At 40.7% G+C, this 27,555-nt stretch overlaps 1 protein-coding gene across 2 annotated transcripts in view; it reads right to left on the bottom strand.

The window, feature by feature from the left end:
* Positions 1-27,555, bottom strand: part of PKHD1 (PKHD1 ciliary IPT domain containing fibrocystin/polyductin) — a 431,042-nt gene that overhangs the window by 207,084 nt on the left and 196,403 nt on the right. For both annotated transcript variants that reach the window (XM_014782549.2, XM_087438704.1), the window contains 4 exons: positions 27,308-27,554; positions 15,632-15,809; positions 14,026-14,221; positions 2,752-2,817 (listed from right to left, as the gene is read on the bottom strand). In XM_014782549.2, the coding sequence (XP_014638035.2) occupies positions 2,752-2,817; positions 14,026-14,221; positions 15,632-15,809; positions 27,308-27,554 (687 nt within the window). The remainder of the gene's footprint in view (positions 1-2,751; positions 2,818-14,025; positions 14,222-15,631; positions 15,810-27,307; position 27,555) is intronic.

Here is a 27,555-nt window from a genome sequence, read left to right on the forward strand (position 1 = left end):
AGAGGAGCCTAGTCTTTGAGAAGTTTTCAGGAGCAATATCAACTAGAGGAAGAGTCAATATCCATGAATTTTGTTTTGTTTGTTTTGTTTTAATTGAGAGGCACTGAACAGAAGGAGCCAGTAAAGAAGGAGAGGTTAACTACACAAGACAGAGTCATTCACTGATGGGACAAAGTTAAGAAGATGCTGAAAGGGATGGGTTGACTTTAAACAGGAGAAGCGCTGACAGATTCTCAGAGACCAGGGGAAAGGAAATAAAGTTAGGTCTGTGGGGAAAGGGTTGGCAAATATAGGAAGAGAATATCTGATCATTTGCATGTCCTCATATGACTCTGGACGGTATTTCCAATCAGCCCCCACTGAAGAGACAACATGGTTGAGGTAAAAGCTGTTCAGAAATACTTTTATCTTTCTCCAAAGGGGGTTGCGTCCCCCATCCTCCCTTCTCCCATCTTTTATAAAGCAATGTGGACATTGAGAGGAAACCAAAACAGCCAATGTTGGAGGAATGTAAATGACCTGCATCGGGGTATTCAGAAACTTGGGTACCATCTTGACCCAAATTAGCATAAATCCTCACCCTGAACCAACTAAGCATCCATACAACAACTTACATCACCACCACCTCTTCTGTCTCTCCCCAACATTGGCCCATATGTACCCAAATTTCTGCTGTTTCTGGAATTTCCTGTCCATAATGCCCCCACAGTGACAAGCATACTCTTGTACACAGAATAAGCCCTCAATTAACTGAGTGAACTAAGAGGCTCTCTGCAGCAGAACACCCTAAATGTTCCATCTGCATTACATACTCATATGGAATTTCTGAATGGGTTAACATATAGATAGAACTGCATGAATCATTCCAGTCTCATTTTGTCAAAGAATTTTTGATACTGTAATAATTTTACTGCTTTTCCTAGAGCTCTTCATTAAGCAAAATACATACTCATATTTAAATTTTGACATTGGCACATACACCACACAACATGGTAATTGGGCAATGTTTTAGAAGCATATTAATATTTGAAATTTCTTCCTGATGAATGATAATGTACTAATTCTGTAACTCTTGTGTTTTAGTATAGTTTTCTGTCCCAAACTATATAGGTTAGGAAAACTGACTACATATGTTAGATTTTAACCTAACTCATAAATTAATATATGCCAAAAAAGGCAATGTAAACACCTTAGAGTTTACATGGTATAGCAGAAAGAACACTGGACTGAGTTGGGAAACCTGGGTTCTCATCCAGGCTCCGCTGACTAGTAATGTGACTAAGTCAACTGTTTAATGTCTAGGCTTCTATGTCCTTATTTGTAAAATGAGGTAATTGGATAGGATAGCCTGTGAGGCTCCTTCCCTTATTAAAATTCTACAGCTCTACGAAGCATCAGCTTTCTATTTATTCAGCATGTTGTAATTGACAGGCCAAGTGAAGCATCTCCCAGTTAAACAGACCCCTGCTGAAAAGCCCTGGATACTGGCCACCCACAGTGTCCTTCCAAAGAGTTCTTAATACAAAAGTCTTCATACTGAGTACTGAGTGGCATGCCACCCTGACTACAGCTGGTTGAACCAGGAATGGCCACCGACAGACGATCCAGTGTCCTCTGAGGGGGCCTGGCATGAGAGCTCCCCCAAAAGGTATGTTCTCTACAAAATGGGGACTGACCCAACCGAGTTTCTTCTTGAGGAATCTGAACACAGAACTTTCAGAAAGGAGAGAATAGTGAGATACTTTTCCTTGGTAACAGTTATTTTAAAGGAAATTTATCTATTGCTTATTTAGCTAGTCATTTGATTGACATTTCCAGGTGACCATAAGACCCCATGAAGTCAAAGACGACTGCTCATCATTGTATCCTCCTGCACCTCGCACTAGAGGCACTCAATAAACAATGCATTTTCAGCCACTTAAAGGAAAAGAGGGGAAAAGGACAGGGAACATAAAAAACAAAATGCTATGGCACCTCAGAAACAGTTATGAGAACAAAGAATTACATTCTTTCTAGTCCAGTAAGCATGGAGTAATGAGTTCTATCAGAACTTCTCATTTATAGTTTTAGTCCCGTACCTTTGCATCATTTATTTATCAATTTAAGTGGAGGAATTCGATCATTTTCTGATTAGCATGGGCCCTACTCTGACATAATACAAAAATGCCACTGGATATCAAAGGAAAATTCAGCCTTTGAAAAGATTTATCCCTGCTGCAAATGCGTAGTTAAATTGACTCAGGATAAACAAAAACAAACCATGAAATACATTAGAAGGTGCTTATGAGTCATTTAGTCTTTGAGAATTTGGCTTTTATAAGTTAGAAAGATTTCACAGAACCATCTGACTTTTAGGAAGGGTTTGTTTATCCTGATTTTCTGAAATTACCGGGAACAATTAAAGTTTTGAGATACCCTGAATTCTTCCTTCCATTTGTTAGGGGCCTAATGGCCCATCTGCAGACCTGGACTCCTGTGTGCACATATGATCCATAATTTATGAAATGTGCTTATTTACATGTTTTAATTCTTACTTTTCAATGTTTTGAAATGTACCCTCCTTATATCTGTCTTTGACATGCAGACACATATTTTAGCCGTAAGGGTGACACGATAGAGAGTGGGTAGGCATACAAGCATCAGGGCTGATATCTGCCTATTTATAAACAATATGATGGGAGGAATTGTAGAACCATTATTGGAGGACATACTGCTGTACTAGACACTTCTATTTGGTGGGTTAATACTCACCTGAAATAGTTGGGGGCACACCTTCCTTCACATGGAGAATCACTCGAACTTGGCCTTCACCTGAAACTTAATATGGAAAGCCACAACTTGAATGTAATGCAAAAATCATCTTAATACGAAAGATATTCATATGTGAGAAAGGTGCCTTTATGTTAAATTCTCCACAACCAAACTAAATTTTCAAAATAAAAAAATAAAGTCCTTGTTAGTTTAACGATTGATTTCCAATATTTGATTTTGATTGCTTTTATTTGATTAAACTTAATTGCAGTAAGGTCTCCAAGAAAGTTGGCACATAAATAACTAGGTGAAAAAATCCTTGAGCCATGTGTTCTTTGGAGGCCAATGTTGGTCAGCAGGGCACACCGCATATCCTATTTCCTCTCCATCATTTTGAAGGCTCAGCTTTTAGAATTCATGTGCTTTTCACCACTAGAATTCAGATCACCCATGAAATGTATTTGCTTTACCTTCATCCCAACAAATTGTCCTTTTAATGAAGGCTTTTCCCTCCTTTCTCCTCCCATCTTCCAAACCAACTGAGCACATTTAAAAGGCCTGGGGTTCATTAATTTTAAGTGTTCAATAAATTAGTGGAAATAATCAAAAGGCCTGATTCTTTCTGATAATGACAATTTGATGTCAGTATAAACCAGTAGATTAAGCTGGGAACATATGCTCCTTTGCCAAGAGAGGCTGCTATAATTAAATAGTGAATTCAGCTACAAGGTGCTCTCACGCCTGATTAATTAGTAATCAGGTGCACGAACTCTGCTTTTCAGTAACACCTTGTCTCTTATTGGTTAATTACCTTTCTGCCTTCTCAGATGTCATGCAAGCCAGCGCCTCCATCACTGGAGGATCCAATGCTTGCTGAAGGATGCAACCTTGAGGCCTTGGTCAAAACTATGCTCTCCTTTTGCCTTTCCCTGGAACCCTGAGCCCTTTCCTCCATCACAGGATGGAATAGACCGAGGATCATTCTTTCTAATTACAAAGCATAAGCTACAGAAGATTACATAGAAAATAATCCCCAAAGGGATCCATGATGAGCCCTCTTCTATTCTTCTATTCTTATTTTGATCATTATTCTCATTAAAAAAAATTTCCCATTACAAAATGCATGAGTCTATGGCTTTCTCCTTACACTCTATACATTTTGAGATCAGGTACAGTGGCCAACGTGTTCTTTGTCTGTTCTACTTTATCATCACTTCCAAGACTCTGCTTATATTGTTTCCTTATCATATTTTGCCCCCTTTTCTAACTTAAATAATAATAATAATAAAGCCACTAGCCCAGCATCTCATCTCTTTTTTTCTCTAATGTCTAATTCATCCACTTCCGCTCACACCAATCTATGCATTTTCTAAAGTTGAAAAGCACTTCTAACACCACACTGTGATATTTATCCCAAGCTTGCTCTCAATTTAGCAAATATTTATAGAGCATCAACTGTGGTGAATTTAGGAATGCATCAATCATTAGCTGTGTCTCTAAATCTTTGAGAGAGGGATTTTTCTCATGCACCTTAAGACATAGACATTGCTGGACATATAGATACTTCATCTTCTGGACCAATCTAGAAATCCTGTCTATAGTGCTCCCTACTCCAGATACCCAGTACTTAACTGACAATTTCAACAAATTGAACAAATGGAAGCAGGAAATACCTCTCTTAAAGGAACCAAAAGACAAAATGGTAAATGATTCTCAATCAAAAAGAAAAGCAAAAGAGAATATGAACAGGATGACACCTGAAAACATACAAAAGGTAACAATAGAACACCCTCCTACAAGAAAAAGGAACTGAATACTGTCATAGAATCAGACTCTAAGAAAGGGTAACTAGAAAAAAATTCCAGAACCATTTGGAAAGGGAAATCAGTTCATTGAAAGACGTTATAAATGTCATCCTTGTTAATAGTTTCCAGGCAGTTGTAGATTTCAGTACCTCTGTGTCCTCTTTCTTAAGACACAGCACTGAGGGAAGGAAAGTGAAAAAGGAAAGTTACACATAAAAAAGTCTTTTTCAAAGCCACTGTAGTCATTTTATAATGATTTATTCAACCAAAATAAGTACAATTTATATTTTTAAGAGGAATGGTTGGGAGGAGTAAAGAATGGAAACATGATTTTCTTTTCCCAGTAGATAGATGAGGAAATTTGAAATGGAGGGAAAACAATCAATGTATTCAAAACCCCTCGGGTGAAAAGGATACCATAAGTATCACGCATTGCAGTTATCATCGTGATGATTCACCCTAACACTGAACAGGCTGACCCTCGACATATCTGACTCCCATTACAGGCTGTTCTACTCGTCCTCTCATTCACTAAATCACTTGCCCAGGCGCTGTTCTTGGTAAACCAAGGCTTCCTGGCTCAGCGTGCTGTCGTGTCTGTAGCTCTGCGTTGATGGTTTCTAACTGAGTGACCACTGATTTTGTTCAGCCTCTATGTGTGCACAAACGGTTCCCACCTCCTGAGGAAACTCTTCCCCAAAACAGACATTGAAACTAAAATATACCTGGAAAAGCTATCACTCACTTTATTAAAGCAAGTGTGTGAATACCATTCAATCTGAGACGCAGTTTCAGCATCAGAGCAAATGAAGAAAAGTTACCTAAAGTAGGAAAGACTAGAAAAGTCTGATTCCTATACCACCACTTGTACATGCCCCTCTGTGGGCTGGTTCTGAGCCTGTGAGCATGGTGCAGAGGACTGTTTCTTCCCAAATATCATTTCTACGTCGTGAGAGTGGTAGGGAAGAATGTGGGGGCTGGAGTTCCACAGCCTGGATTTGAATCCTGGGTCTTCCAGCTCCTAGATGGGGGTAACTAACAAGTTATTTACCATTTCTGGACTTCATTCACTTCATCTGAAAATGGGAATAACCTACTATCTACCTCATAGGGTTACTGGGAAGAAAAGATAATTCATGTAATATGCTTAGCACAGTGCCTGGCATGTAATAACAGTAAATGTAGCTATTATCAATACTGTTATTATGGCATGCTCATTATTCTGGGATCTAGTTAAGAAAACCCAAGAAATATGCTTTTATTCTTTTTACTCTTTTTACAGCTGCACCTAATCATGAGGAGACACAGTATTCAAAGCTGTAAGCAACTTAACCAGATCTGCTAAGTGCGTTGACGCTACAAAAGACAGTGTAGATGTTCAGTGTCATTTCCAATTTGGATAAATACAAAGAGAGATGAAAATCATTTGAGAATAAAAGTATTGACTCAGGAAGAGTTTAAAAGCCTTATACAAGCTGTGACATTGTACATATGTGTTCTCAGTGCTTATGATTTCTGATTTTGTATTTGTAATATGAGAATGGCTAATCTACTTTGTTTATAAATGAAGACTCACTGCATTTGATCCTTCCCAGATTGTAAGAATATCTGATTGGTCCTCAAAAAGAAAAGAAGTCTTTGGGTCAATCATTGCCAAATTATTCTGACAAGTGCTATATGATCTAAGCTTGCTATAAACACAGACATCTAATAGGAAGAGAGAAATGTGCTAAGAAAATGGCTCCTGGTAAGAGGAATGAGAGTTACTCGGCTAGATATGATGCTCATGCCTGCCAGAGTAAGGCGTTGTGCCTGGCATTAGGCAAGAAAAAAATTAATTAATTCTCTCCCTGAAGAGGTCCCAATCTCTCTTGGAATTTTGGAGGGGGAAACAAGTACCTATCCATGTAAAAGGAAAAAACACATGGCATCTTAGCAGGCTGTAGACTCCCTTCCTATTTTATTCTTCATTCATATTCCCATTCCCACTCTGCCATTGAGGTCTATGCACATATTAGGTCCTCTCATTCAGTCCATGTTTATCTAGTGGGAGTCAGCCATTGACAACACACAGAGAGAACGTGAAACAGCAATTGCAATCTGTGTCAGAAAATTTCATCCAGTCTCATCCTGACTCATGCATTCTCCTTCTGTCTGCCTTGGACCCAGACTCCAGCTGTCTTCACGAGCCAGCTGTTGGATTTGATCCTCTCTCTGCATTTTCACCTTAGCTTGCCCCATCCTCTACCCTCACCTCTTCTCCCGGATCTGCCTCACACACCTGCACACTCCTGCTCTACTTCCCCCTACCTGTTCGGTGAACTTAACCTCACTCCCCAGAAATTGACCTCTTTCACTAAGCCACAGAGAAGGCTTTCTTGTCAGTTGGTCCTTGGGCAGCTAAAGCTTGATTCGCACGACCACACTCCTCTCTGATTCCAGCCTCACATAGACAGCCACAGAGTCACCTTGGCCCTCGTAACACAGGATCTTTGCACGACCTTCACAGAAACACTATATGAAAATCCTGTGATCCCCTTTGAGTCTTCTATTCTCCCCAGTAACATTCATTCATGGAAGAGTGTGATTCTTTTAAGTGTAAAATAACTTGATCAAGATGCCGGCAGATAGATACATCAGCATTAACCACAGTCCTGAGAGTTAGCTCAATTAAACCTTCTGAATTAACTCAGAGAACAATTGTTGTTCTGACTCAGAGAGATGTTTGCCACACTTGCATGGTGCACTTGTGATTCCCTGGGCCCTGAACAGATCTAGAGAACTAGGACCTCCAGGGAGGGGCCTGGGAACAAGCATTCCAACTGTTTGCCCATGGGGCATGTTTAGAAAGCACTTATTCAAGGAATTTTACAATTTGTCTCCTATCATACTCTTGAAAATGTGCTTTGTTCTCAGAAGCACGTGTCCTTAGCAAGTAAGGAGAGAGACCAGATAAAAAAGAGACCCTTGTGTCCACACTTCTTTTCATCAGTTACACCCAAAACTTGCAGACCACATTATATGCCCAAAATGTAAAACGTGAGGTGATGATTTTAGTGGCATAAAAAGTTTTATTTTAGTAGCTATAAATGTTAATGTATTTTAGAAAAAGCAACCAAGTCATTAAACCCATGATTTTATGGGTATTACTGCTTAAGACGAGGTTAGGTTTTAAAAATAAGACAGTGTGGGAATTTATTAAGAAAAATCTTAGGTAAATAATAGTGCAAGAGGCATAAGGATGTGACAAATTGTGAAGGTGGTACACAAGTATCTAAAGTTTAGAAAGCACAGAGTTAATAAGTGCAGGTTTTTCCTACAAATAGAAGAATTGGTTTAGAAGGGCAAGGACATAAGCTTAGATTTTTAAAAAACACTAGTATACTAGAAAAAGCACTGAACCAAGAGTCAGAAAAGCCGAGTTCGAATGCTGGTTATACCACTTACGCCCTGCATGAATTCAGGCTGGGCACCAGCATTGCTAAGAATCAGCTCCTTAACCTGAGTGATTCCTAGAAAAACTATTTGATTCTAACATCTAAGTTTTCCTTCTTTTCTTCTTTTTTTCCTTTCTTCCTTCCTTCTTTCTTTTTCTCCCTTTCCTCTTACCTTTTCCTTTTGGAGAAGTTTCTTGCAATCAAGAGGCAAAATCTCTTTCACATTCCCAGCTCCTGTTCCATTCTCTATATTTTTACCGTAAAAGTTAGTGCATTTCCCTGAAGTCAGTCCTCTATATTACTGGTGAAAATCCTTGGGGATCTTTGTGGAATGAGTTTTCTACAAGAATGTAAATTAATTTATTAACTAGAATGCCATAGATTGCCTTAGAGGGCCTCAGCATGGGAATGGTTGCCGAGCTCCAAAGGATTATGATTCTGCTCTGCTTATAAAATCCTCCCAAAGAGCCCTAGGGAGCCAGTTGAGTCCTCTCTCCTCCTTAGATCCTCACAGGATTCCTTCTCAAGGAGTTGCATGGGGTCTTCTGAACAAGCTGAAAAACAGAAGGGTCTTGGCAGCAGCCTGCTCCATCCAGCATCCTCAGCGCTTTGAGAAAGAGAAACCTAGGCAGTAGCCATGAGCTCTTAGCCACAAACTAGGAAAGGAAAACATTCCTTATTTTCAGAATCTCCCTAGTTAACAGCATCTTTCCCAAGCTGTCTGCATGATGTGACTTGAGTTCTTTAGGGCAACTGGTACAGACAATAAAGTCCATCTGTCTTTCTATCTACAGCCCTCTTGCCCTCACGGACAACAGCCCTGGCTTCTTGCCAAATAGCCTGCCTTTATCTTGGAGGGGGACATTTGGAGACAAGCATTGGCCAGCCTGGCTAGACATGTCCTTTCTCAGTCAGATCAGAAGGAGGTGATACGCAGGAGCCTCTGAGCCTAGCAGGCGGACTTGCTCAGCTGCCGCCTCGCACAATATCCCAGCTCGGCTGCCTCTCCACTGCGCGAGCGGGGGCTGTGTGAACTCGGGAGGGCAACTGTGAATGGCTCAGCATCTGATATGAATTTATCACTGGCTGCTGGTTGGGTGGGGGATAAAACAAGGGGAAGGGGCTGTGAGTGTTTAATGCACCCTGCCACAACCCAACAGTTTGCCCTAAAGAGCCTTTTACCAATATAAAAGGACAGGGTCAAAAGTAAGTTGACCCCTGACAGAATGTACAATTATTAGAAGAGGGCTGTGCACGAGCAGCTGCTGGAACCCCACTGGTTCCGCGTTGGGCTTCCAAGAGTCAGAATATGAATAATCAACTCAAGATTGTTTCTCCACCCCTCTTAACCCCCACCACCTCCCCCCAACCTTGTCCTCCTGTTTTGGGCAAGTCCTATTATATTTCTACAGGAAGAAGCGTAGCCCTCCCCAGCAGCTGCAATAATTGTGTTCTCATTGTGAGGAAGACCTCCTCCTGGCCGCCCCCCTACAAGTGGCCATTGTGAGTGGAGAGTCAGTGATTACACGCTCCGCCTGATGCTTTCGGGGACCCAGCTGCCTAAGTGCTGACACACGAGCGTGTGGAAAGCCAGGGAGGGGGCTGGTGGAGGTGGAGGCAAGAGGTGGGAGGATCCCGTGTCTGTGAGATGGGACTCTGACATACCAGACCTTTTGCATAAGTCAAGCCCAGAACAAATGAGGCTTTATCAGGCCCCAGTGATGAGGGGTCTCATCTCCCTTTGAAGTGGAGCTGAGCATGGGGCCTAGCAGCTTTTCCTCCTTTGGACCAAGCAAACATCCTTCTTTTGATATGCTACATGCTCATTATCTCTGCCCCATTTAATGATTTTTGATTGAAGGGTGGCGGCTGGGATGCCAAGAAGATCGTTAAAGTGGCTCCATCCAGCCAAGCCTGCAAGAAAGGCTTTCCTTGTGCTTGGGCCTAAATTTGGAATTTCTTAACAGTGTGCGCTTGTTCTTAGAGGCAGATAAGGGCTGAGCGTGAAATTCTTAATTAAGCAATAAATAGAGAGTGGGGTGTCAGCAGATGTAGCCAGTAGCCATGGCAACGGGAATCACATGGGCAAGAGAGCTGAGACTAGATGGAGGCCTCAGGCCTGGGCCTGACTGACAGCTGAAGAATCCTACAAAGCTTGTAAACCAGATTAATTAGCTGACTAATTATTTCATAGCGTTAATGTAACTAAAAAATAAAAATAGTTGTCCATGAACTGAAACATCCCTGGAAGAAACAGCAGGGAAAGAGGCAGTGGGAAATCGGCTGTGTAAGGCAGAGGCCAGGGCGGCTGGTGAATCAAATCGCATAAACGGCAAAATCGGCTGGGGATTCGCCTCCGACTTTGAGAATATAGACAAACACTGTTCTATAGTCATACCCATTCTCAAGCATGGCATAGAAGTTATAGTTTGGAACTGCCATTTGTGATAGTTTATCGCATCTAATATTGCCCCTCCTGGTCCCAACACAATACAGCATGCGTACACTTTCCTTGTGGTCTGTTTCGTAAGTGGCTCCTTGGGCCAAATTCTCAAGGGCTTTAGAAAGACAACCCGAACCAATCTCCTTAAAAGATATTTTTGAATGACTGAGGTGATCTTATTCTGTGGATAACAATTGCTTAAGTGGTATTAAATTTCAGTCATCGGAACATATCACATATGTCCTAATATCACGGATCTCAGTTATCTTACAGAATCTGGTCAAGGAAAATACAACGAGACCTTGTCAGAAAGGTTATGATGTGTATCCTGATTTCAAGGCACGTGAGATTGTTAATCTTCTGGGAAAAAAAGAAAAATTCTAGAGAAATAATCTACTGAGAAAATTTGTAGTAAGCTACCATGGCATGCTAATCACACTTGAAGACATTTGGGTGTTCTGTACCACAGTTCCAAGAGATAAGTAAGTATTCTTAGCCTCCTTGCATAGATGGAGCCACTGAGGCATGGAGAATTTATAATTCCATGCCCTGAGTGAAAGAGTCAGCCAGCCGCTGATTAAAACCCTGAGCCCTAAGCTCTGGCCACCAGCTTTCCAAAGAACCTGAATTCCATAAAGACGTCTGCTGAACAAAGACAGAACTCACCTTGGTGGAGAAGAGAAATGCAAGGTCAGACCCACTATACGTGCAGGATTCTTTTCTGTCACTGGGGCTTGGTGAGAAGTTTTCTCCCACAGCCCTGCCCAACATCCCCACCCTGTGGGTCAGGGATCAAGGATTACTTAGTGGGCAGCACACTCTAGTGGAGAGAGCCATAGCCGGGAGCTAGAATGCCTGGGTTCTGGTCTTTTCCATGCTCAGTTGGGTCTAAGATTAGTCAGGTATCTTAAATCACACACAAAGTAGCCAAACGGAGGAAATGAAGATAATTGCGATTTTTTTTAAACTTCCTCTCCTGGAGGATGTGGTAAGGTTGCAAACAAAAATACAAAAGATGGTCCACTTAGAAGTGGTCAACAAATGGGTGAAACACAGCCAACTGCAGGTAAAGCAGCGCTCTGAATGGGACGCCAGCCAGGAAAAGGAGCAGGACCCCCCACACCCCCGAAAGCCTGACAGGAAACTCAAACTCCATGGACCTGAGGAGATCAAGAAGTTTCTCTACAATAAAATAAAACTTATCTACAGTACACAACTCTCCCCATGTTTTTTCATTGCAGGAATATGTCCACATAGACTGTGAGATCGTGACTTATGTTCTCATTTTAGATTAAATGCATTTTATGTAAATTATCTCAGTCACAGACATATAAAGTCACATGGTCCAAAAAAACAATTAAGTGAAAGTAACAAACTAATCAACACGTAAAGTGCATGGCAGAACTGGAACTCTATTGCTTGGGGTCTTGTTGGGGTACCAACTGCAATTTCCTCACTGCCACTATGGCATCAGTATTCCTAGAGATGATGTAAATTTGAGACAGAGGATATCCAAAATCATAGCCAAATCCACAGGATCCAATTGAGCTGTGTGGACCACCACCACAGAGGAGCAGTGCGAGCCTCAGTTCCCCCTGAATCCTCATATCCTCTCTGTGTCAGCCCAGAAACGGGAACAGAAGTGGCTCTAGCCACCTACCTACCCCATTCACTCAGAGGACAGAGGAGGCACAAATGACCTCGAAGCCATTACCTAGGAATCCTCCTAAGGGACAAGGGTTTCTAAGTTTATTAAACATCCAACCAATCCTCTGCTACTTCCTGTTCCCTTTCCGACTCATATTAATTGAAGGTGGAAACACTAGGGTATTCTGGTACAGAGAATTTTTTTTTAATTAATAAAGGCTATCTAACTAAAAAATGTTTTATACTGAAGTATTCATCTACATCCTGCATATGCACATATTTACACACAGATGTACACCTACATATAAATATATGTTTACACAGATGTGCGTTTATACCATGTGTGTATATATAGTAAAATAATACTACTTGCTATTAATTCAATAAATAACGCTATCAAAGGGGAAGAAAATCTGTAGCTGTATGACTTGATTTTTTTTTCCTTATATCGCAAATCTTCCTTTATGATGCTCGGCTTATGTGACTCTTCAAATTAGTTTGTAGTTCATGAACAGAATCTGACCAATGGACAAGACAGGCTCTTCAGAAGCATGCTAAGTAATAGAATGAGAGCAATTTGAAATTAAAATTTTCTTCCAGAATATTTATCAAGTGAACAGTCATAGTTAAAGTTAACGGCACTGATTTGCTCCTACTTAATGTCTGCATTTGGCTCTAGCAGTAAAACACTCTCAGGATCTCTGTCCATCCTGAGTTTTTATAGTTTTAGGTTACATTTACGGTTGGATGAAATCAGAAATAAAATTTGAATAGCACAATTCAGTGCAAATAAAATATACAACAATCCATTTGGAAAAGACTTAAAAAACACCAGAGAATCACCATACTCTCCTTTCTGGTGCTTTTAAAATTTACTAGTCCCAGGAGCAAGTGCAGATCAGACTCAGTTGACAAGTGAGAGGGACAGGGGTGCAGGACAATTGCCTAGCTCTCTAAACCCTCAGGGCCCAGTCTGGCTTCTGGCAGGGGCTGGCACTTGCCATGCTGATGAGGTCCCCTGAATTTGACCAATTAATAACAAAATGTCATTCTAGTGACCCATTTGGCCAGATTCTCCTTACAGAGCACAACTGAGCTGAGGTTGGTATAAGAGGACACCGTGGGCTCAGAGTGACCAATGCTGACACGGTGTGGAAAAGGAATATGAGACGAGCACCAGGAAGTCAAAAGAAAGGTATGGTTCTGACCCACACATTGGGCTCCTGTGAAACCCGCACAGTAAGCAGGTAAGGAAGTCCTTTTGCCCTCTGTTACTCTGCAATCACAGTACAGTCCCTGGTCTTACGAAATGAGGCTCCTGGATCCTTCATCTTGATGCTGCATTCTGACACAACTCAGAGATAGCCCATCCCCAGTCCTCAGATCAGCCCTCTGTGCCACCTCATCTTCCTGGCCTCAGCTTCCCTTCCAAGGCTTGCCTTCTCGTTTTCCACATTAACTTCACTCTTCATCCCTCCTCTCTCCGTACCTGTCACCTCGTCTTCCCTGCTGTTCCTTGTATCTGTGGCCATACCCAGCCGTCTTGTCTTGACCTGTGATCTTTCTACAAATACAGCACTGCCTTAAAGTGAATTAAAAATATTAATAACAACATGTGTTAAGCACTGTCTGTGAGTTAGGCACTCTGCTAAGAAGTTACACATGTTATCCTTTATTTAATTGCCTATCCTTTGAAGTAAATCCTGTTATTATCCCATTTTACAGATGAGGAGTCTTAGAGTGAAAGGGTACCTGACCACTGTCCCATAGCCAGTGAGTGTGGAGCTGGGATTTAAACCCAGGCAGTCTGATTTCACTGGACCATAACACACAGCTGGCCCCTTCTGTTCCGCATCACTTCATAGCACTGAAGTCTCGAATTCAAGAGTGAATAGTGGTTTCTGATCATGCGCCCTCAACACGCTCATCCAATTACACTTACCCAGATAGGTGAGTTGCCTCAACTGGTTATCGAAGAACCAGTCACAGCCTTGGTCCTGACCAGGTGATGGAAGAGATGGAAGGGACTGCCCCACTTGACTCCCACACTTTATGAAGACGTCAGGGTAAGGCCACACGCCTGTGTGCATCAGCAGGAGATAATTCCCAGGAGCAAAGTTGTCAAATGTTGCTGAGTACTTGAAGTGAGAGAAAAGCACAAGAGTGCTCATTTAGGAAGGAAGGCTCCCCCCCAAAATGAGCTACAAAGAAGGCAGATGGAATAGTTTAGAAATAGGGCAGTTCACACCTAGACTACTTTTCTTATGGGAAATGGGCTTAAATAAGTCCACTCCATAATAAATTCATAACTAGAGCTACAAAATCATAGAATGTGAGTTCTATGAAAGATGCCGTAAGTTTCTTTGTTTTAAACGACCTGAATTAACAGGAGAAAACCAAGACCCAGACAAGTGAATCAACTTGTCCCAGGTCAAACAGCTGGAAAAGACAGAGCCAGGTCTAGAATTCCTTTCCCATTCCCATAACTTAAGGAGGCAGGCAATGATGGGGGCCATCCATTTATGACAGTAACAGCTAACACTGTTGGAGCATTTGCTATGTGCTCACATCAAGGCATTCGATCCTTGAGAGACCCCTGGTGATTGATGCTATTACTGCCCCCATTTCACAGATGAGGAAACTGAGGCAGGAGAGGTCCAGTAACTCACCCCACATCACAAAGCAGGAGAGTGCTGAGCCAGGAGAGAAACCCAGGGTGTCCTCCTCCAGAATCGCCATTCTACTGCCTCCCCTTATGAAAATTTCCCAGAATGTTCTCATGGGAACCCCAAGGGAAGGAAGGAGAGGTGTACATCCTTTATGAGAGCCATAGTGAGAGAATCAAAAAGGATTCTGCTTTGAGTTCCTCAGAGCTATGGCACACCTAAAGCAGCTTCTAGCTCTCTAAGACCTGTTCTCGTGACCTTCAGGGAGAATGTATATGATGAGATAGGAAGAAAGAAATGTATTAAAAGGAAGAAAAGAAGCTTGAGGGAATCCATTAGATTGAGGTTTGTTTTTTTTTTTTTTTTTTTCAGAAAATGCACCCACTTTCCACATGGTTAGTCCTGTCTTCCTTCCCCCTAACCATTTGACTCCTTCACCCTTGCAAATGAGTCTAGACCCTCATTTGCAAGTTAATCCTTGACCACAAGGTGGCAGTATGCAATGTAAAAATGCCTTGCTAAGGCATTTTCTCTGGCTACAAACACTTGCCTGAGGTTAGTTGGTTCTTAACCCATAATATAAAAATACAATTCTACAGAATGCTTAGAACTATTTTTCATCGTGTTAATAAAGTTAAATTTTCAGGCAGAACCATTCTGCGTTCAAGGTGAGATTTAAACAGATTCTAAAATTTTCAAGTTAAAAAACAATCTCATATTCAGTTTACATTCATCTAGCCAAATGCTGCTGCAGTTTTCTCTCTCAGCACCAGAAGAGGCTCACATTTACAAACTATTATTTCACAGAAGGAACGATAAGAACTCCTGGGAAATGTGACACACCAATGAATGAATGAATGAATGAATGAATGCCTGGGTTACCTGCAGAGATCTGTTGATCCAAGGGGTCTCAAACCGCAGTGAGTATGTCTCTTGATCCAAGAGCAGAGCCATCCAGCCATGATGGTTAGACAATGTGTCCCACACATAATTGACAGTGGTTGTCTTATTTCTGCTGTCAGTCACAGTTAAATCATAAGAAACATCCGGAGCATTAGCTCTAGGGTGATTTAAAAAGAAAAAAATGGTTTTAAGTCACTTGTCCAGTCTGGATCTAAGGCACTTCTCTTCCATTGGTTATAGTTCATCTTCTGTTCTCCCCTTCTCTGTCTCAGGTCCTTTTGGTCCATGAGTCTATTGAGGTTTTCAAAAGAGCCCAGTGAGAAGATGGCACTGGATGGTCTGTGCATTACACTGGCCGGGGGGTTGAAGTAATGCTCCAATCTAAAGCCACTAATAAATGCCATCTTAATGAGTTCATATAAGCCAGGATTAAATACCACTATTTTCAAAAAGAAATGTCTATGGCCAGAATTTTGCCATAGACTAGGTTTATCAGCAGCAGAAAACACATTATATTGGTAATTAGATAGATATTCCTATGGGAAACAATGACTGAGACCCAGAACCTGATGTGCCTCTACTCTCAGAAGCCCACCTCCAGCCACCCAGCAGGAATGGTTCAGTAGCCTTCCCTAGAATGATGAGTAACCTGACTCCTCCCCTGTGGGCTTGCATATGCCCAGCGCTCACCCCTGCTACAGCGTCTCAGCGCTGTTAGGTTTGCTGTTTTGTTTGTTAACATAGATTATAAGATCCTCAAGTTAGAGATATTTTCCCTTTTTGGTATCCTGCACCCTGACACACGGCCCTGCACACAATGGGCCCTCAAATCATGTTTGTTCTGTGAAGGAAAACTGCACGCATGAGCTCTTCCGAAAGCAGCTAGTGCCAATTCCCTAATTTGCATACAGCATTTCTAGAAGACCCACATTTTACCAAATGAGGAAACTGAGGCAGAGTGTGGCAAAATTATTATGTGAATGTCACAGGTAGAACTAGAAATTTTCTAATTTCTATAAATTATTCTACACAGCCCATCCCAGAGAGCGATTTTTAAGACTTCGCTAGAACATAAATAGATTTGGCCACATGCTAAGACCCTCAAAGAAAGTCAAAGTGGACAGAAAAAAACACAGCAAAAGTTAAAAAAAAAAAAAAATCAATACACATTATGACTGTCCTTCCCGCTTTGGTTTAGTTTTCACGAGAATCTAACTGTGGCATTTTGCTACAGGCAGATAATTAAATTCTCAAAGTAGAGGGAAAGGAGATGAAGAAGGATGTTGGGTTTTCAAAGTGAGGTGTGGCATGAGCAGATCCAAAGGCAATTTACAATCCAGTGGCATATTATAAAAGGAAGCTGTTTTCAGTGTTAAATGCTTGTGCTCTATAGTCAAATGGGTGTAAATTGGAAATCTACACCTGTATGCACTAGGTGGATGAACTTGGGCAAGTTACTGACTCTCTTTTAAATTTAATCTCCTTTTTTTCAAAATGGAGGCAACAATAGCATGTATCTCATATAGCTACTGTAAAACACAGAGAATCTATATAAAGTATTCAGTCTTTCACCAAGGCCAACAACATCTACCTACAACTCATTTAAGAAAGAACCTCAGATGTGCCAGATCTGCCATTCTGCACTGCTTATTTTAACATCTAGAGGTTTACCCAGGATATTTGGTCGTTTGAAAACACCTTTCACAGTACAGAGACCTGGCCCTGACAATGCAGTACTTGATACATATTTCTCATAAGATTAAATGCATTCGTCTCATCCGCTAATTAATAAAATGAAAAGGATGAATGCTCAGGGCCTTCGGAACAAAAGAACTACTCTTTCCTCAGACTTCCCTATGCAGCATTCACTGAACCTGTAGAAATCTCGGGGTCAGGGTAGGGGTACTTCTTCCTCTCTCTGGGCTTGGGATACTTAGGGTTTTTCCATCAGGATTTAAACTAGAACTAAAGGACAATCCTTAACTCATATTCTTAGAATCAGACTGGACATGAGGGTCACCTGTTCTAACTTCCAATCCATTACAGGAATTTCTTCCATACTTTACCGGGGCCCCTCTTCCAGTTATGTGGCATTCCCATCCTCAAATTCTTCCTCCATTTATGGAATTTATTTTTAAATTTTAATCTTTAGACAAGCTTTAAAAGCTTAATTTTCTTCCTTGTATTTTCCAGCCATTTGTCCTCAATTGTCATGGCTCTCTCTTCCCCTGACTGAAACCATGTCTCAGAGTCCCAAGAGATCATCCAGAACAATCTGGCCCAACTAGTATATGTAAGGAATAAAGATAGGCTTCTGGGAAATAAATGCAAAACAAATGTGATGAGAAGAGATAAGGTGGGACTAAGAAATACCAAAGAGGCAGAGAAGTGGGCTGCAGTGGCTACCACGGTCAGTATATAAGGTGGGATTCCCCACAGTCCAGAGAATGAGTCTGAGTGTTTTAGGTTCCAAAAGTGCATCCTTTCAGATATATGGTATATATGGGCTCTGGAAAATGAATCACAAGACCTAAATCCAAGAGAGACTAATTGATAAGTCAGAATTTCCATTTAATAATTCACGGTAAGAAATAAAACTGCGTTTCACATAATGGGTCTTCAATAAATATTTGCTGAATGAATAAACAGGGGTTAAATGAACTAGAACACTCCAATGGACTACTTAGTGGTGTTTCTTCCCAACAGGGAAGTCTACCCAGAAAACCACATAAGTGACAGGAGATTTCTTGTAAACGTATTAATCAAAGGGGATAAGCAGTTGATCATAAGTTATCAGAGCTTGATACAGTCAACCGAAGTCAATAGCATAATTGCCAAGAGGACTTAAACACTTACGTTTGGTGGTCAGAAAACTTCTCCTGGGTGTATACAAGCAATCTACACTAATAGTGGGCCCTGGTTTAAGGTTTCCTTATGAACTTATATCTTTTCTATCCTAGTCAAGTGCTCTCAGTTAAACCAATTTTACAAATAGTTTTTTTAAACTATAGACCCAAAAAAGAATTCTATTTGTTCAAAAGCATCCATCTTTTCACATCAAATTCCTCCAACCCATATTTTGTCACTCACTTTGCCTTGCCAACCTATATTTTGTCACCCTTTTCTTAAGACATCATGCATATTTCCAGAAATGCTTCTTCATTCTGGCAATATGGCCCTAAGAATCCCCCTAAACACTTTGACTAGACTTAATTATGTCTCAAATTTCCATCAGCATCACATTGATAAATCGGTTTTCAGGATATGATTTCTTCTGGTTCCGTTTCTACAGACTGCAATTTCAATTGTTGAAGGAGCCGTTTTTCAGACTGTGCTCCCCAGTCTCTGAAGGCCCTTATCAACCTGACCCTCTCTTCAAATATTGTAAAACTGCTAAATGCTAACAATTATTCAGGTCTATTTGTCTTTGAGACCTTTGTACCTTCCTTTGGATGCCCTTCTCCTTCCAACTAGCATCCAGTAATCTAATGCTAACCTCTTGATCAACCAGAAACTCGCCATAGCACATCATGATCCTAAATTACCTCTCCTCTTCCTTCTGCACTCATCGCCCTGATCCTGTCAAGCAACCCCATCCATCTCAACCAAGGTTTGTGTGAAATGCAATTTCACTGGCACTCATGTGCAATACCAGCTTTCTGCGGTGCAATAAGGTATAGAAGGAGGTTATCACGTATACCTTTATCGCAGCTGGTAGTGGAAAGGGTTACATGGTTTACTCTGGAAAGCAAATCAAAATGTAAAAAAACCCATCTCCCAGTAGGCAAGAGCCCTTCTGTTGGCCATCAGTGGGGGCGAAAAAATTCTAAGTCAAATCAGCTCCCATCCTTCTAGGCCAAATGCCAGCAGTGACAGTGGTGGGCTCTTCTGAAAAGCAGCAAAAGAACATCAAGAATCAAAGAACACCATGAAGAAAATTTACTAACCATAATTACTACAATTTTCGCTTGCCCTAAATAGCCACCAATTTCCCTGTGCCCTAAATAGCCACCAATCTCCCTCTCTTTACTGTTAAGGAAGCAAAGGAGCACAAAAGTATTTCTAATTTGGAGGAGCCAAGGGAGTCTGCATGGGCCATTAGCAGCAGAGAGCTTCATTACTAGGGGAAGAAGTCTCTCCCTGAACTTCTCATGGCTTTATGTGCAAGAAATCAGGAGGCAACCTGTCCATTTTAAATGTTAACTCTCACCTCTGCGTCAGTAATAGCTCCTGTATACAATCAAAAAGGCAACAGGACTACAAGCCTTCCCTGTTCTGTGCAGTGTCTTAATTTTTCTTCCTTTTTTTTAATAACCAAGCCTGTTTTCAACTAAGAGACATTTTCCTCTAGAAATATAGCACTATCACTCGATAAAACTTCCCAACCTAAGTACCAATTTACAATACTAGTTGCATAAACAGTTATGTCATTTAGTGCCCATACACTGTGCAGAACTGTTGAATGTATACTGCTCACAAAGGATTTGTTAGGCAATCAGCAATATCAGTGAGAACAAATATTAACTCCCTGGTTTGTGTTTACCATTAGCTTACTTTTCCTGAGGGTTCATATCTCTGTGTATTAAGACAAACATTGCATTGAGCTCTAAATGCTCTCAGTTCGGAACAATTGTGAAATAAAGCCTTTACAATTACACATCTCCTAAGCCAGACACATCATAATAACTAGCCCCCAAAGGTGCTGCTCGCATCTATTGAATGCTAGTGTCTGCTATTGTCGCTCTCATCTTTTACTGCACAAAGAGGACAAAGTCAAAATTCTGAGCACAGCCAACAAGTTTTTGGGGCATGGCTTGCTTGAGCATCCTTTAAAAATACACTGGGCTCATACAAGTCCTTGTCAGAGAACCACTATCCTACCTGCTGATCTGCCATCATCCAGTAATATTTTATGTGTATCAGTAAGGGTTTTTTAATATATACCCTTATTAATTGAGAAACACAAATATTTCTCCTTCTGAGTAAGAGGAAAGAAATCACAACATTCAGTCTTCCCCCCAACTTTTAACAATCTTTATATTCACAAACTAGAGCTGGTAGGCAGAGACGCAAGCCTTATAACCCTTGTGTGTCTGGCAGGCACAACCTGCCACCACTCCTCCGTGACTTTGCAGGTGTATATTTCTGTTTATCTTTTTTCAGAGTTGGCTAAAGCAATAATAATTTATTGTAGAGAAGCCCCAGAATCAACCCAGCATCTCCTCAAAGGTAGTGTCTATGGTTTTTTAACATTAGGACAATACTCCTCACTTACTCTATCTTAATCCATGAAGAGAAGCAATATATTCTATCATCCTTTCTAAGATGATCCTTCATACACTTGCATCTCCTCTCTGGATCTGCTGAATCCAGCTGGAGGCTGCCTCAGCACATGAGAATAATACCACTGGAGCTATATAACCCCAAGGTAGACAACTACTGGTCAAGAATATTGAAAAACAATTTTATGCATCAGGAAGGGAGTTAGACTAAGAAAGGAATCTTCCCTTTTACACGTGTACACACCTGGTGCTTTGGTGGAACCGACTGACCCCAGCTCTCAGGCTCATTGTCAGTCCCTCTTCCCAATGCCGTGTTCTGTGATATCACGATGGTAGCCTCTGTGGGTCATGTGAGAGTATTTTCGCCATGGAATTAGGCGAATGCTACAAATCAGTGCTTTTTATTCTAGAGAGCTAGTTGTTAAACATTTACCAGCACACTACTGAACTCTTTTATTATTCATGAAATTTCATAACCATGTAGTATTGTTGATGCTTTCCTCAGTTTAGGGTCCATTACGATTTTTAGATCTTTTTCTATTTTACTTCTGTAACTTCTGCTGCCAAGAGATGATAATACTTCTTGGAATTTTCCTGCTTCACATGGGTATTTTTTTTTTTTTTTTTTTTTTTGAGGACTGAAAAGATACTATTAGTGATGCTATGCCTATTTATCCCTAGGAAGAAGAGTTAGGCGATTATTAAAGGAAAAGCTAGGCCAAAATTTCCATTTGAACTCTTCTTTACTTTTGCATTCACAGAGGCAGGGGTGCCTCACCCTTTGAACACTGACACATTAAGAGCAGTTAAGTAGGTAAAAGCTGAACGCTAGCGCTACAGGAGAGGATATTAAGCAAGATCTAAGAATCAAGGTGATCAACAAACATGTTAACCTTTTCTCTTCCAGGAGAAGTAGGAAGGAAGAAACAGAAGGTACTGGGGCACAATGAATCAAAGACTGTGTCCTGAACGACTCCAGATTCTATGACTACCTGGGGAGGTTTTGCTGGATTGGTACAATGTCATCTGACTATTGGAAAGTACTTCCTGTTTTTCAAGAATTGGATGAAGTTACATTTGAGCAAATTTAATTCCCTTGCTAGGCATTTGTTTCTCAGAAACATAAACATATATAGTATTTTATTCAATTAATAGGACATTTATATATCATTTTGTACATCACAAATGTAGAGATTTTTAAAGACAACATTTATTGGGCACTTATACTACATATCAGGCAATGATCCTGTGAGATAAATACTATTATGCCCATTTCACTGATGTGAGAATTGAAACAAAAGAGGGGAAGTAACTTGTCCAAAGGAATACACCTAGGAAGGGTGTGTGTGTGGGGGGACTATGACTTGCACCCACAAATGATTCTTAATTAATTCTCTATTCTTCAGTCTTTGAAAAATAATTACAAATATATGTGTATGTCCTGACTTATTTTATGTACATCCTATAAAAACTTAGAAGGACTGGTTGGCCAACCTACAACATCTTATAAACTCTTTTAATTTCCCCTTCTGTCAATCGAGTCAATAATTGGAAGACACATCGAGGTTTGATTTATTGTTATCTGAATAAGTCTATGACAACTGAAGGAGCTCTAGAGTGCTCTAGACCAAAAAATAATAATAATAATTCCCAGATGACAGATGTAAGGGTTGAGTTTTCATTCTCCCCATCACAGTTCTATGCATCCATACCACCAGAGCAAGAAGACAACTGCAAATGTAGGCGAACTACTGACTTAGTGGGGGTGGGATAGGGGCAGAGTGGAGAAGGGATCAGCTGTTAAAGTAAATCATCGGGTCAACTGATAGCTCCAGGAAAGCAAAGCCCAGAAAACATTATGAAAGGAAATTCTTAAGTATTAGATGTTCCGGGGAATTTTAGAAACAAAGACTGAGGATAGTATTTTAATTCTTGTCTTCTGAAGAAAAGTTGAGGGCCATGGACTCCTCATAAGCATATCCTAAGAGAAACGGACAATACGGACACTAGAGGAAGATTTGGAGAGTCTACAATTTTTTTATTTATATCCATTTATTCAATACTAATCTTATTGAGTTACTATGTGTTCAGCATGGTATTGAGCACTATAATACAAACAAATACACACAAAAACACTATTCCCATCCTATTTACTATCTATGAGAGGAGAGGGACAATTTATCAAGCTATGCAGGAGCTATGAGCATTGGTTAGAGCAAGTATAGAGAGCCAGCACACAGCAGGGATACCAAAACCTGTGCAGGAAGCTCAGGGAAGCTTGCCAGAGAAAATGACCTTCATGCTGAGTTCATGGAAGCTGAACCTTATGAATTGGAAAGCACAAAGAAGTTGAGTGTGGCTGCGGCATAAAATGCAGGGAAGGGAGGGCAGAGTGCTGAGAGATGATGCTGAACTATAAATAAGGAGCAGGTCATGAAGGGCCCATGAGACATTAAGGATGTTGGACTTTCTTTAGAAGGCACTGGGAAGCCACTAAAGTTTCAGGCAAGGGAATGAATGAATGGCAAGACTAGATCTGCATTTACAAAGTTTAAGGAGGGGAGCACAGCAAGGCCGCAAGCTAAGAGGCTGTTGTGGTTATACAGGTGAGAGGTAACGATGGCCTGGACTAGAGACGGGAAGCTGGGAGGGAGAGAAGTAGAAAGACTCAAGAGGAATTTTTTAAGGAGATAAAATGGACTAGACTTTCTAGGTGATTTATGTGAGAAATAAGATAAGAAGATGAGTCAAGGATGACTCTATGTTTCTGGTTTAGATAACCGAGGCATTTGCCTGAACATCTAGGGATTCTGAACACGCAGGGAGGAACAGATATATGGACAAAGACTATAAGTTCAGTTTTGACAAGTTGAGTTTGAGATGGCTATTAAATACTCTAGTGGAAATACTGGAAGCATTTCTGCTCAATAGAAATACAATGCAAGCCATAAAGGCAAGCCAGCATGAAAAGAAACAGGTGAAATTAATTTTAATAATATATTAAACATAATATATCAAAAATATTACCATTTCAACATAATCAATATAGACAAATCATTGAGATATTTTACATTCTTTTTTATGTGAAGTTTTAGAAATATGGTGTATAATTTACACTTACAGCACATCTCAATTTGGATGAACCACATTTCAAGTGTTTAGTAGCCATGTATGGCTAGTGGCTACAATAGTGGACAGTGCAGATCCTAAGATCAGTTGGATAAATGGGTCCAGAGTTCAGTAGAGCAGTGTAGACTGGAGGAAAAAAATCTGGAATCATCAGTGAATGTTAACTGAGGCCGTGAAATAATCGAGATCACTTGGGAAGAGTATGACTTGAGACGAAAGAAAAGCTCCTCACAGAACCCTAAGGAACACTAGCCTTTAAGGGACAAGGAGAAGAGCTTAAAAAGGAGATCTAGAAGGAGCACATAAAAGTCTATGGGTAACATTATCCTTATTCCATGTAATCACCTCTATACAGAAGAAAACAGAAGAAGTTTGGGGATCGATAAATCCAAGAACCATGTGAGGCATGTCATCATTATGAGACCTCTGGAGAAAAGGGTCACGGGCATTTTTCTGAAATGAGGCCCTGAGTTACATTAGTAGGGCTACGACCACCCCCGTCTTATCAGGAAGGATGGGGTTGGGAGAATGAGATCAGTAGAAACAGAAGCTAGGAAAGGAACACTATCCAGAATACCTGTGGCTCCTAAAAAGAGCATGTTTTTAGAACTAGTGAGTGAGAGAGAGAATAATATAAGCAGCACTCATGCAGATCAAGCACGTGGTCATTTTAACAAAAGATAAAGTAGACTCTGTCTTGTAGAGCGTGCGAATTTTTTCTTCACCTAAATATTAAACATGATCGCCAACTTCAAATATTTATATACCTCTGTCGACCCAACTGCTAAGGCTGAGGCAGAGGAAGCTGTAAAACAGGACATGTTACCAACGTGGGCACCCATCAGACTTACACAAGGTAGTGAGGGACAGGGCGCCAAACAGAGAACTTACAGTGAAAATGGACCAGAGAGAGGGCCCTCCACGGAAGACATTACACTCCAACCACTTGGTTGTTAGCAAACAGGGAAGGGGTGCCTTGTTTATGCAGCTATGTAAGCCTTCACGCCCTGCCCTCTGGAGACCCCGTGCTGAGGGAGGGGAGTAAGTGAGAACAGCAGGGTGCCTGTGCCATTTCAGATCTCCATCAACATGCAACCCCAAAAGACCATGACTGTGAGAGCTTTGTAAATCAACTCTTAGGGGGCTTGCTCCAGGGCAAACAGCACAACAAATTAATCCTTTCTCCATGAAATGCAGTAAAGTTTGTATCTATGCCGAATTCAAATTGCTCATTAGCTCTGACATGTTCCTAATGAGGTTATAATGCTCTGGGACAAAGATCAAGTCACTGAGCACAAATAGCTAGGGATAGAATCATAGAAAGATAAAGTTAGAAGGACCTCAGAGCAGTGCTTCTAAAATTTGACCATAGATCACCCAGGGATTCTGATTCAGGATGTCTGTGGTGGAGCCTGAGTCCCCAGGTCCAACAAGCTCCCAGGTGATGCTGATGCACTTTGACCAGTGAGGCCTTGGAGATCATCTCATCCAATCACCTTATCCTTCAGGTGAGGACATTGGGGCCAAGAAACTTATAATTGGGAGTGTGCTGAGACTTCCCTGGGGCTAATTTGGGTTAGTTGGGCATTTGTCCACAGACCTATGGGTCAACCTGAAAATTTTTAAATAGAAGCCTAGGAAGTAGGGTGACCAACTATCCTGGTTTTCTGAAGACTGAAGAGTTTCTGGGACATGAGATTTTATATTTTAAAACCAGGAAAATTCCAGATAAACCAAGACAAGTTTTCCACCCTAGTGGAGACTTTAGAAACTACTGAGACTATTGTATCAGGATTATTGACCTTATCAGTCCCTGAGTGCCGGGATTGTGACCTCCTGCCAAAGTAAGCACCTAACTATCCTGTCCCAAAGATCTCAAAGAACAGTTGATCAGACAGGATCCCTTCTGCAGAGTCTTCTAACACCACATTGCTATGTGCCTCTAAGAGATGGTCTCCCAGTAGGTCTCAAAGTAAGGCACAAAAAAGGAGTATTAAAAACACAGAGAAATAAATATCATATAAGCACTTAATGTTCTTTTTAACTACACAAATTTGCTTTAATTTTCCTCATTTAAAAAAATTCATATAAGAAATAAATCACTGACTTTGGTAAATCTCAAAACACTCATTAAAACATCATTGGTAAAATCACTAAAATAACAATAAAAATTAGGATGCATTCCTGAGAATGAAAAAAAAAAAAATCATGCTTGGCACAATCAAAATGATTAGAAATGAAAATATATCCCTCCACGTTGCCATGTTACTCACTGGAATTGAGCCCGTTAACATTAGATAGAATAATAAACAATCTTGGAAAGCAACAGTGGAAAATTTTTAGACTATTCAATGCTAGTGGTGTATTAGTAAGCCTTCTAAAACAGAATGTCAAGATACTGATTCCATATGCATTCAAAATGCAGACTTACTGCAATCCTAACCACACTGACTCACTCTCTGGAGTTTACCTGTTTAAATAAGCCAGCATGGTCTGGCTGAATCATTTGACTTAATATTCTTGCAGTCAGGACACTTAAAACAAAGGAAGGAAAGAAGTGTGGCTAAATATACACAATGCATTTGAAATAGGTAAAAGATAGAACCCTAGCCACTCAGCAATCATTACCTGGAAATTAAAGAGAGCAGAAGCAATCCTATTATGCATTATAAACAGCCCAGCTGCTGACTTAACGGTAGTTCGAGTAGCATAACCAAGGAGTCCTTGCTCCAATATTAATAGGAAATGTATTGTACGAATCCAATAGTTCATGAAATTAACAAGGAAAATGAACTGGAGAGAAGCAACTTTGCAACTAATAGGAAGGCATCAGCAATTGCTTCCCTGGAGAATACTGAACACTTAAAAAGAGCTTGGGGAGAGTACATGTATATAAATGAGAAGGGACATTACTGGAATTTTTTAATAATACTTTTATTTTAAATACATTTCAAATTCTCTGTTGGTTGCAAGTCTTTTCAAGAGGAAGCTACTAGCTCAAAATGTCAGTAAGAGGTCAAGGGCTATGAGCTCTGATCTACTGATATTGAGAGTTAACTGCCATTTGAATCAGCCTAAAACTATCATAAACTTGTGATTTGACAGCTGTCAAAATTATTCCCACATCACTTTTGTAGAACTTAATTAGAATCTAGAAAACAATTTCCCTTCTAAAAACATCAACAGTCTGAATGATGTATGCACACACGTTGGCAAGCGAAAATGTGAAATTAATTCAACTTACAAACCAATAGACATGCGATGAAAGAGAACATCTTCCCCACAGACGCTGCCAGGGACAACCTGACCAAAGCTGGTATTGACCCAACAAGAAGCTGAAAGTGTTTCCATGGCAGCAAGAATGTGACTTCTATTTTTCCCAGACAGAGACCCATCCAAGTCTTCCAAAACTGCTGCATGAGGAAATGGAAATACTACTAAGTTTGGAGAGTTTCTAAACTTCAACTGACTGGTCTTCACAGTAAATCCACC

This window comes from Ceratotherium simum, chromosome 13 (assembly GCF_057802395.1).
Source record: "Ceratotherium simum simum isolate JZ-2026a chromosome 13, ASM5780239v1, whole genome shotgun sequence".
In the NCBI taxonomy this organism is placed as follows: domain Eukaryota; kingdom Metazoa; phylum Chordata; class Mammalia; order Perissodactyla; family Rhinocerotidae; genus Ceratotherium; species Ceratotherium simum.